The sequence below is a fragment of the Crotalus tigris genome, unplaced genomic scaffold (assembly GCF_016545835.1).
Source record: "Crotalus tigris isolate CLP2741 ecotype Arizona unplaced genomic scaffold, ASM1654583v1 scf7180000018925.3142382, whole genome shotgun sequence".
Lineage (NCBI taxonomy): Eukaryota > Metazoa > Chordata > Lepidosauria > Squamata > Viperidae > Crotalus > Crotalus tigris.
Genome location: NW_024097278.1, coordinates 1,337,501 through 1,349,797, shown reverse-complemented (window position 1 = coordinate 1,349,797; position 12,297 = coordinate 1,337,501). Strand labels below are relative to the sequence as shown.

Here is a 12,297-nt window from a genome sequence, read left to right as displayed (position 1 = left end):
GCACACATAAACACGGGTGGGAAGGTAATTTTCCAGCAGTTCTATTTTGCATCTTCAAGAGTTAAACAGAAAATGGAATGCCTTGAGAATGTTGGCAGTCAAGGAGTCAGCCAGACAAAAAAGAGGCTTGTTTTCCATCGTCTCTGGACAGAATTCTGGCATTTTGGAAGCTAAGTAATGAGCCCAGATTTCAATTCGCAACTTTAGTTCCCCGGCGTGGAACTGTGCAGAAAGCAGCGTCATGTACCAGGAGGCTGACTTTTTAAAAGATAAGAAATTCCTTTTGTAGCAAAAGAAGATTTTTATTTTTTATTTTTTTGGCATTAAAGGGACGAGCTGTACACCCTGAGGACACTGAGAGAAATTGTTCTCTCCTGGAATGACCACCACCAACGAAATTTGGGCTTGATTCAGGGTTGTCTTTTTTCTTTTCTTTCACGGAAAAATCACGCTGACATTTTAACTTCGTTTCATAGAAGTCTGAAAACTTAGCAAACCACCGAGAGGACCAGAGCCAGTTCTTCTGCTTTGTGAGTTGGCATGGCAGCTGTGCCTGTTAGATTTGAAGATCTTCTATTCAGTTGGCATTCCATAGCCTGGAATCTGACTTCACGAGTCCTGGGTACTGACCGGTTCAGACATCTCCAGATTGTACGTCTGATGCTTAAGCCATGGTGCATCTCCAGAGCAGTGTACCAGGTAGAGTAAACTCTGTTTAAAATTGGGGGATGGAAGGGAAGTTGTAAACCATTTGCATGTCTTTAGAAGAGAGAAATTCCTAGAAAAGCCAATCAGTCGAAAGAGAGCTGGAAGGGACCTTGGAGGTCTTCTAGTCCAACCCCCTGCTCAAGCAGGAGACCCTAGATCATTACAGACAGGTGTCTGTCCAGTCTTCTCTTAAGAAACTCCAGTGATGGAGCACCCACAACTTCTGGAGGCAAGTTTTCCCACCAATTAATTATTCTCACTGTTAGGAAGTTTCTCCTTAATTCCAGGTTACTTCTCTCCTTGATTATTTTTCATCCATTGTTTCTTGGCTTGCCTTCTGCTGCTTTGGAAAATAAGTTGGCCCCCCTCTTCAAATACTGGAATACTGCTATCATGTCACCTGTATCCTTCCTTTCTCTAGGCTAGCCAGACCCAAATCCTGCAACCGTACTTCATATATTTTAGTCTCCAGGCCTTTAATCATCTTAGTTGCTCTTCTCTTCGCTTTTTCCAAAGCCTCAACATCTTTTTTTGTAATGTGGTGATAAAAAAAAAAAAAACATTCTTTTAGTGTTCTTCATAGAAAGCAACATAGCTCAGACTGGTCCTTTCTGGCTTTGCTGAATTCTGTGCTGAAATCTCCAGTAAATTGGATTTTAGAAGTGCAATTTTCCTGATACAGCTCTTGATCAAGGTTCAGGGGTGTGCAAAGAGGACACACTTACAACTTGAAATACAAAAGTCCGGGATGCAAATTTTTCAGCATGTTTGCCTAGGAGGAGTTTTTGATCCTCTCCATTTTATATTAATGGATGCTGTTTGCTCTCTTCGTCTGGAACATGAATGCAGATGCTGCCCGCAAGCTAGCAATCTTAAAGGCATAGCAGAAGAGAAGATGGGAACTGAGGAGGATAAGCAGGGAGGGAAGAACTTTTATACTCATATATGTTTTTGTTTTTGTTTTTTGTTTGCAAAGTTCTTATAAATGATCTACTGGAGTGAAAATCCTTCAAGAGGAAGAGCAAAGAAAAATTACTGATAGTCCAGCTCTTCCTTAGCTCTATGTACTGTTAAAGTAGAGGATCACCGATGGGAGATGGGAGTGGATTCTTAAATTGATGGTGATCTTTAGTGGTGTAGCTCAAGCTAAGGTTTCTCTGGGTCAAATGCCTTCAAGAGGTCCTCATGCCTTGCCATAACTTCTCCTTTCCACCCATCCAGCCATCCTTCCCTCTCCACATTCACAATTAACCAGAGGAACGACTAACCTCCAGAAGTTGTGAGTGCTCCATCACTGGAGGTTTTTAAGAAGAGACTGGACAGCCATTTGTCCGAAATGCTATAGGGTTTCCTGCCTGAGCCGCGGGTAGGACTAGAAGACCTCCAAGGTCCCTTCCAACTCATACTGATTGTAGATTCTCCCGCCCCCCCTTTTCTAAAGTGGCAGGGCTGCAGTCACCCCACCACTATTGTTGAGGACTTAACAGACCTTTTTCTAACTTGTGTCCATGTCACTCTGCAAGTATTAAGGTGACCAACTTTTTTACAATGAAAAGGAGGACACAATTAACACACCCCGCCTGCAGCCACCCTGCGCAGCCCCATGTAGAGCAGGCCCCGCGGCTCCCACAGCACGGGGGGCAGCCGGCCACCACCACCCCTCATATCCCCGCCCGCAGCAACCCCACCGCCCCTGCCTCTTGCGCCCGCAGCCATTATTGCCCTACCAGGGCCAAATTATCAAGAGAAAGTTACCGTGGTGTCGCTGCTCCAGTCTCCTCCAGTTATCTTCGGGACTAACTAGAACACTGGTTCTCGACCTTTCTAATGCCGCAACCCCATAATACAGTTCCCCATGTTGTGGTGACCCCCAACCACTTATATATCACCGGGTGCCAGGGGCGTGGCCAAAGAAAAGGGGAAAAAAATGGCAGACAGCCTTGTTTGGCGACCCCCGTGAAATGGTCATTCGACCCCAAATGGGGTCCCGACCCACAGGTTGAGAACCACTGAACTAGGAGATGGTGTAGTTGGGTAGCAGGGAGGGGTGCAAGGTTCCTGCCAATTCGCCTTAGCTGCAGACAACTTACATGTGCAAAGTTTGCCGGCTGGATGTTTTGGCGCGCTCAGCAGCAATTCCTATTGGCTTTCGAAAGTCAATAGGGGGAGTAGCCCAGCTCATGCAAAAGTTGAAAAAAAAACATCAAAAAAAGGTGCCGGAACGCCGTTCTGAGCATTCTATGAGAAAAAAAAAGCCCTGCAGATTAGTCTTCAAATATCGAAAAGGAGGACATGAAGGAGGACGCTTTTCGAGGGAGGACAGAACTCACAAAAGGAGGACTGTCCTCCCTAAAGGAGGACGGTTGGTCACCTTACAACAGCGGTTCTCAACCTTTGGGTCACGACCCCATTTGGGGTCGAACGACCATTTTACGGGGGTCGCCAAACAACGCAATCCTCCATTTTTTCCCTCAGGGGGCGCCGCCGCGCATGCGCGCTGCACATGGGGGCACCACCATGCACGCGCGCTGTGCATGGGGGGCGGCGCACATGCACGCCGCGTCCTTATGACCAGGGTCGCCATATAAAAAGGTTGAGAACCACTGCCTTACAAGTATCTCAAACAGGGGAAAAAACAACATGGCGGGAGTGAAGTTCTGAAGGAAGGGGTGGGCCCTGCACTAGCTATACTCTGCTTTTTTTTTTTTTTTTTTGCCTAGCTTTGATTGTAAAATGCTTTTAGGGAAGGAAAAGGTTTCCTGTCCCAATTGAGATGTTGGCAAGTGCTCTAACTAGCTAACTACATGTCTGAATGACCTATTTACATATTTGTGGTTTTTTTTTTTCAAAAGAAAGAAAAGGATTTCCTTTCTTTTCCATCTAGTAATCTGAACTGGCTGCTCCACCCTTACAGCTGCCCCCCCCTCCTATCTCTAGCCTTCAGTTTCTTGTCTTCAGCCTTCTAGATCAGTTATTCTTATGAAATGATCTGAGTCTTACCTAGTCAGTTTCACACAGAAGGTGGATTTCTAACCTGGAAAGCAAATCTTGATTTGACGGTTTGGGGCTATGTTTGCTATAACCCCAAATTCTCCATGTTTGTTTTGACCTACAAACAGAGCTATCTATTTTTTTTTAAAAAAAAAAAATCCTGCTCACTAAACTCTCATTTTAGTTTTGTATTAGGATGCATATTTTTCCCTCTGCTTATTTTTGAATCTGGTCTGCAAATTCTCCGGTTCTCTGATGGCCCAGAAATAGAGCTGCAGGCGGGTTTTGTGGCAACGAATGAGTCCTGGACTGGCGCCATGGCATGAATGCAATTTTCAAAGTTAAATTGTTGCTGTTCCTGGCTCTCCCGCTGTTTGTTGGAAAGTGGAACAAAGCTGGTGTTTTCTGGACTGCAATCCAACTCTGCAGAACATTGAACGGGCCTTTTTTCCCCATTGGCAGGGACACCTGATACATGCCAGCCCCCAGCTCCTAGGCAACCCCTTCCCAACCTTCATCCTCTCATGACTTTACAAATGTACCCCATCACAATCCAACCACTGCCACAACGTCTAACCATAATTACAACTAAGAAGAGATTCGACAACCACTTGTCTAAAATGGTATAGGGCAGGGATAGGCAACCTTGGTTCTTTTATGACTCGTGGACTTCAACTCCCAGAATTCCTGAGCCAGCATAGCTCAGCTTGGAAACCTCTCCCTTTCCCCTCAGCCTGGCTGGCTCAGGAATTCTGGGAGTTGAAGTCCACAAGTCATAAAAGAGCCAAGGTTGCCTACCTCTGGCCTGGGCCTAGGCCGCTTTATGACTCTTTGACTTCAACTCCCAGAATTCCTGAGCCAGCATGGCTCAGCTTGGAAACCTCTCCCTTTCCCCTCAGCCTGGCTGGCTCAGGAATTCTGGGAGTTGAAGTCCACAAGTCATAAAAGAGCCAAGGTTGCCTACCTCTGGCCTGGGCCTAGGCCGCTTTATGATTCTTTGACTTCAACTCCCAGAATTCCTGAGCCAGCATGGCTCAGCTTGGAAACCTCTCCCCTTTCCCCTCAGCATGGCTGGCTCAGGAATTCTGGGAGTTGAAGTCCACGAGTCATAAAAGAGCCAAGGTTGCCTACCTCTGGCCTGGGCCTAGGCCGCTTTATGACTCTTTGACTTCAACTCCCAGAATTCCTGAGCCAGCATGGCTCAGCTTGGAAACCTCTCCCCTTTCCCCTCAGCGTGGCTGGCTCAGGAATTCTGGGAGTTGAAGTCCACGAGTCAAAAAAGAGCCATGGTTGCCTATCCCTGGTATAGAGCCTCCTGCTTGAGCTGGGGGTTGGACTAGAAGACCTCCATGGTCCCTTCCAGCTCTGTTATTCTGTTATTTGCTGGCATTGTGACATGATGATTGTAACTGCTGAGAAAAACACATAACTGCAGAAATGCTGGCAAGTTGCCCTTTTATGGCACAGCTGATAAGGAGCTATTAAACACAGCAAAGAAAGGTGAATTATGGGCCTTGCAGCTTCCCCTCTTCCCAAGGGCTCAGCGTTTGAATTTGGCTTGACTTGCCAAAGGCGAGATAAAATGCAGAAAACATTTATTTATTTTAATTTGTAAAGCTGCTCATCTTGTGACAAGCGTCTTTGGCTGGACGCCGAAGAAAGCTGCAATGCAGATAATTAATAAATACTCCAATATTAATATATATTTATTAAAAATCATTGGCAACCTTCCCAGCCAGCTTTCAATAAGCAAAGTCAATGGGGAAAGCCAGATTCACTTAACGACGGCATGATTCGCTTAATGACTGGAGTGATTCGCATTAACAACCATGATAAAAAAGGTGGTAAAACTGGTGGCGATTCACTTAACAACCGCCTTGCTAAGCAATGGAAATCCTTGTCCAAATTGTGGTTGTAAATCAAGGACTATCTGTATTAAAGAGTTGGATTAAGGCTGGAGAGACGCAAGAATTCCATTTCTTTAACAACAGCCCTATTAGGAACTGAGGCTTGGTCTTTTTTATCTAGCTTGAAGTTGTCTTGCTCACATGTCAGAAATCCGTTTTAGTCTATTTCCATACAGCAAAAGACTACTTCCAGTGTAGGCCAGGGGTCTTCAAACTTGGCCCTTTTATGACTTGTGGACTTCAACTCCCAGAATTCTTCAGGCAGCATGCCTGGCTGAGGAATTCTGGGAGTTGAAGTCCACAAATCATAAAAGGACCAAGTTTGAAGATCCCTGGTACAGGCAAAACAATTCGATCCATTTAAACTGACATCCCAAGCAGAGACAAAGACAGTAACGTTGAAAGAATTAACTTTAATGCAGGGGAACACATTAACGCTAATCAGAAAGCCGAATTCTTGAGAATTCTTTATCAAAGTCATTGGGGCAGCTTCTGTATTTAGGCCAGTGATGGCGAACCTTTTAGAGACCGAGTGTGCAAACTGCAACCCAAAACCCACTTATGCATCATCGGGTGCCGGGTGGGCATGGCCCATTGGGTGGGCATGGCTGCGGTGGTAACAGCAGACTGGGTGGGAGTAAAAAGTTCAATCAATCAATTCCAACTTTGCAAGATCTTTTTTTTTCCCCGCGAGAAGTTGAAATTGACTGATTGATTGAACCTTTTTTTTGTACACGGCAGCGGAGGCCTAAAGCGAAAAGGTTTTATAAAACCCAGCTGAAGGCCTAGGACTGGGGCGACGGCACGTGTGCCCACAGAGAGAGCTCTGAGTGCCGCCTCTGGCACCCGTGCCATAGGTTCGCCACCACTGATTTAGGCCATGGGAAATCCCAGTTTGCCAGTCTCCCCAAAGCTGAAGAAGATTCACAGAAGATGTAGGAAAAGATCAGGTTGAGCCCGAGGGAGGGGTCAGACACATCATCAGTCTAGATCAGAGGTCCCCAAACTTTTGGGCAACAGGGACCGGTTCCGTGAAGAAAGGTTTTTCCATGGACCGAGAGTGCGTGGTTTTGTGTGCTGCCTGCATTCCACGGATGGGGCTTTGCTTGTTTCTGCAGACCAGCTGCTGGCATGCCGCGGCCCAATACTGGTCCATGGATCGGGAGTTGGGGACCCCTGGTTTAGATGCCCACAAGAGATCTAAGTCCAGTTCACCTTGAATACTGTTGACTCTTACTGCCAATTTGCTTTGACTTTTAGTAGTTCAGATTCTTATAGAGAGCTTGCAATAAATTATTATATTCAGAACAAAACAAAACAGAATAACAGAGTTGGAAGGGACCTTGGAGGTCATCTAGTCCAACCCCCTGCTCAAGCAGGAGACCTTCTACCATTTCAGACAAGTGGCTCTCCAATCTCTTCTTAAAAGCCTCCAGTGATGGAGCGCCCACAACTTCTGGAGGCAAGTCGTTCCACTGGATAATTGGTCATGGTTCTCATTGTCAGGAATTTCTCCTTGGGTTGGTTTTGCCCTTGATTGGTTTCCATCCATTGCTTCTTGTCCTGCCTTCAAGGGCTTTGGAGAATAGGTTGACCCTCTCTTTTTTGTGACAGCGCCTCACACATATTGGAACACTGCTATCATATCATCCCTAGTCCTTCTTTTCACAAAACTAGACGTACGCAATTCCTGTAATCGTTCTTCGTATGTTCTTTCGTATGGTTCATTGCAACCGTCTGGATTTCCTGATTTCCCCGGCGTTTGACAGAACTATTTCAATTTCTTGGAAGCTTCAAGAGAGCTAAATTCACAACCCCCTGCTTTGATTGTGTATTCTCCAGGGGTTTCTGGCACGCAGTTGTTAATTGCACTGTACAACGCATTTAAAAGAGATGTTTTATCAAACATGTCAATTTAAGGGAAGCATCAAGTTAGAGCAGTGTTTCTCAACCTTGACAATTTTAAGGCATGTGGACTTCAACTCCCAGAATTCCACAGCCAGCAATGCTGGCTGTGGAATTCTGGGAGTTGAAGTCCACATGCCTTAAAATTGTCAAGGTTGAGAAACACTGAGTTAGAGCCACCTCTTCTGCAAAGTTGGTGCCACTGCTTCAGAAGGTGTTTCCAGCAGGTTGGACCATGCACGAATCCACGGGCTTCATTCCCCAATGGAAGTGTTGTCTGCACGTGCCGGTGCAATTCGGATCAGCTTGAAAAGAGAGCCATCCAGAAGATACAGCTGTTTTCACTCTCTGTACACCGGGGTGTGTTTTGCAAAGCAATTCTCCAATGCTTTCCACAGTCTTGCTGTTAAGCGCAAAAATTAAGGTCCTGGGCTTGACGCTAGCAGAGAATTGTTTATTCAGAGAGCGAGATTAAGGCCACTGGAGCAGAGATTAGCTTTGTCATACTATGTCCCCCTTTGGACAACACAGTTGCCTGAATCCTTGACCCATCTGTGCAATTGGCTGACTTCAGCATGCCAGCAAGATAGGATGGCCAATTAACTGCCTCTCAAAGCAGTCATTTGCTGAATTATCCTAGTGGCTGCATAAAAGGCAAATGCTTCCTAGAGAATTTGCTATTTGACTTTCTATTTCTGAAAGACAAAAAGACAAAAAAAACCCAATATATACGCAAAACCTGCAGTGGTGCGATTGTGGGGTCTGGGCCATCACAAACAGGACTGGAAGAACTTAACTCCCCTCAGCATGGTCACAGGAGAAACATGTAAAAGGAGATAGAGAGAGCGGGCAAACAGAAATACGATGGATAGAACAGTGATGGCGAACCTTTGAGCGACCAAGTGCCCAAACTACAACCCAAAACCCACTTATGCTGGGTGGGTGTGGCCAATTGGATGGGTGTGGCCCATTGAGTGGGCGTGGTTGCGGTGGTAATGGCAGACTGGGTGGGACTAAAAAGTTCAATCAATCAATTCCAACTTTGCAAGATCATTTTTTCCCCGCAAGAAGTTGAAATTGACTGATTGATTGAACCTTTTTTTTTTTTTTTGCACACGGCGGCGGAGGCCTAAAGCGAAAAGGTTTTATAACACCCAGCTGAAGGCCTAGGACTGGGGCGACGGCGCGGGTGCCCACAGAGAGGGCTCTGAGTGCTGCCTCTGGCACCCATGCCATAGGTTCGCCACCACTGGGATAGAATATTGATCTGTACTATTGATAATGTTGATATATGTAGCTCAGGGTTAAACTGTTGGATGCTTGTTGCCATCTGAGCTTAGTTGTTTTCTTGCAGGCGTTTCATTACCCCACTAGGGAACATAATCAGTGCTATGAAGAGGGGAGGAGGAGGAGGAGGAGGAGGAGGATGGTGAAATATTCGGTGTTCTCTGAGGTTGGTTGTTTTCTTGCAGACATTTCATTACCCAACTAAGTAACATTATCAATGTTAGGTGATAAGGCCCAAGAACAAGAAGGGCCAAAAAAATCCTTGCTACACATTTTACAGGCCACAGATGTCATTTGTTCCCAAACAGCCTTGGGTTTCATTTAGAACCCAAAATGAATTTTACCAGGGCTAGCAAGCTAAGAGGTTCATACAAACCATTGATTCCTGCAGCGATCCAGTTAACTGCATAGCGTGTGAATAGGACCAAAGTGTCTACGTTGGATCAAGAAGATTGTTTCACCAGTTTTATGCAGAAGAGGAGGAAATCAGGGGAAATTTTCTGCTTCAAAGTGCAGCTGCACACTGGCAAAATATTCAGTCTTCTTACCCTGGGCTTGAATTTTGGCAAACGCAGCTGAATGGCTTTCTAAAATGTCACAGGGAGCGGAATCGGCTAACGGGAGAGCTACGTTCCCCTGTAAAACTGGGCACCAGCGTTTCCTCCAGAATTGTAGTAGCTTTGTGTTATTTGTGTTGCTTTCAATTTCTTCTCAGCCTTTTCCTCTGCGAAGTGGGAGGCTGCAGCAAAAGAGTTCTCTTCTGACTGTCTGGGAGCCAGGGGAGGGGAGAAAAAAAATAAAAATAAAACCATTTTAAGATTGTTTCAAGATTGGGTTCCCCTCCTCTCCCCCCCCCCCCGCCTCTTCCGCTTACCGCACAGGAAGCGAGGATGCCAGATCTTTTTATGAAAGGGTCTTATATAAGACGGTCTCCCTTGGGGTCCCCCACGCTGGTATCCAGGCCAATATCAGGTGGAGACATCAATCCACATCTGTTTTCATGCAAGGAACAAAATGAACCCTTGGAAGGACAAGTTGGAATTGACAAACCGCCAGGCGTTCTCTCTGCTTCTCCAGAATCTCTACAACATTTCATTTCCTTTTGCATTTGAGGGCCCAGAAATTTTTTTTAGCACCCTTCCCAAAACAGGGAAGTCCTAGGTGTTGCAACTCAAGCTCTAGATTTACTCATATTGGTGTCTCTCCAGCTGGTTAGGCATTTTGAATTACCATCTGAACAGAGATATAAGGTGCTGGGCTACAGAAGGGCGACTGATGGCATATTTGGGTAAATCCAGGGGGAAAAAAATCTATTTACAATATTTTTGATTGGCCAAATTTGGTTGGACACACAAGGAATTTGTCTCCGGTGCATAAGCTCTCAGTGTACCTACAAACAACAAACTTATAAATCATAAATCCCAATATCTCAGGGGCTGCCATAAAGAAGAGGGAATTAAGCTATTCTCCAAAGCACCTGAAGGCAGGACAAGAAGCAACGGGTGAAAACTAATCAAGGAGAGAAGCAACCTAGAACTAAGGAGAAACTTCCTGACAGTGAGAACAATTAATCAGTGGAATAGCTTGCCTCCAGAAGTGGTGAATGCTCCAACACTGGAGGTTTTTAAGAAGAGACTGGGCAGCCATTTGTCCGAAATGGTGTAGGGTTTCCTGCCCGAGCAGGGGGTTGGACTAGATGACCTCCAAGGTCCCTTCCAACTTTACTACTATTATTATTATTATTATAAATCATGAGACGCAAAGAGCAGAATGATGAACATAAGATACCAACAGGAGTAGGTAATAGGAAAGATGAGAAGGATAGTAACAGTACAGCCCTACTACATAGGTAAATATCCTTAGGCATAAGACAGTGCTGTGGGAATTGGGTGTTTAGCAGAGTGATGGCATGGGGGGAAAACTGTCTTTGTGTCTGGTTATTTTGGCATGCAATGCCCTATTGCGCCATCCCAAGGGAAGGAGTTGAAACAGTTTGTGTCCAGGATGTGAGGGGTCCATAGCTATTTTCTCTTTCTGGCCCGTGCAGTATACAGGTCCTCAATGGAAGGCAGGCTGGTTGCAATTGTTTTTTTTCTCAGACTGTCCGTTGGAGTCTGTGTGTCCTCTGTTTGGTTGCGGTGCCAAATCAGGCACTTATAGAAGTACAGATGACGGACTCAATCATTCCTCTGTAGAAATGGATCAGCAGCATATTGTGCTTGTGTAGGAGACAGAAAAGAGAGAGAAAGAGATAGGCAGACACAGGGATATCAGTATCCTTCATCCTCAATTCTGATTGCCAGCATTATTCTCTTCTGCACATGCAGACCTTTTCCTTCTTGCTGTTGTTGAAGGAAAAGTCTTCATCATGGTTCAGTCCAAGCTGGGAATAAACAACACAGCAACTGCTTTAGAAAGAAGGTTGCAGTTTATTGAAGAGGAAAGCCAGACAGAAAGATGGCTCTGGAAGAAAAGAGAGAGAACACATGTAGGGAGTGGGTTTTTATACCTCTGGAGCCTTTTGTTTGGAGTTGTTTCCTGTTCCTATTTGAAGCTTTGTATTTCCTGTGTCACATATTCTGACCTGAGACTGAGTGTGCCCTTTGGCATCTGTGGGTCAATCCTATTATGTCCTGTCTTAGAGTTTGGGTGGGGTATGTAGATTTTAGGTGTCTTTGTCTTCCTAAGCTTCTGGCTGGGGGCCTCCAACCATCCTGGATTATTTACATCTGCATTTCTACAGAGCTAGTTTCTGTTTGAAGGAGGAGATTTGGGGCTATTTAAAAAACTGGGCATGCTTTTCTGCCTTTGAGGAAATATATTTTTCTGCCCTTTTAATATTTCCTTCTTTGGGGGGGGCTGACTTCCCACACTGTCAATGTATTACCACCCTCTTCCTCCTCCCCCCTCCCCCCTCCTCCTCCTAATTTCTTTTCTGCCCTAAGCACACATCATGGGAATTGATTTTTCTCTTCTCTGACCATTGGTTTGAGTCGTCCTCGTGCTTGGTGACTTACGATTGACCGCTTAGCAACTGAAGCCACAACAGACACCCCCCCCAAAAGGGTTTTAAGACTCCATTTCAAAGTTTCAATTATCAGCCCTCCACAAGGTCATGTGATCACATTTTGGGTGCTTAGCCCCTGGCCCACCTTTATAACCAATTGCAGAACCCGGTGATCACATGACTGTTGTTTATGACAATTTTGCCAGAAAGCAGTGTTTACTTCCAGTTTCTGGGGAAGAAACGGTCCATAGCAAACAATGGTTCGCTTGACCTTGCAGTGTTCGCTTAACAACCATGTGTAAAATCACATGGTGATTCACTTTACAACCCTCACCACTTAGCCAGTATAATTGCCAGGCTCAGTTATGATTGTAATTTGAGGATAACCAATGTGTCTGTCTTTGCGTTGTGAAGACCTTTATCTACTGTTCTTTGCCAAAAAAAATCTATCTATATCTATATATCTATATCTATAGATAGATAGATAGATAG

At 45.3% G+C, this 12,297-nt stretch overlaps 1 protein-coding gene across 5 annotated transcripts in view; it reads left to right on the top strand.

Moving 5' to 3' along the window:
• The window catches only part of FRMD4A (FERM domain containing 4A), a 451,440-nt gene that overhangs the window by 226,232 nt on the left and 212,911 nt on the right, over positions 1-12,297 (top strand). For 2 of the 5 annotated variants that reach the window (XM_039357558.1, XM_039357559.1), the window contains exon 1: positions 292-699. The exons of the other annotated variants lie outside the window; for them this stretch is intronic. In XM_039357558.1, the coding sequence (XP_039213492.1) occupies positions 541-699 (159 nt within the window). In that variant the 5' untranslated portion in view covers positions 292-540. Of the gene's footprint in view, positions 1-291; positions 700-12,297 lie in introns of those variants that run through there. 5 annotated transcript variants of the gene reach the window in all.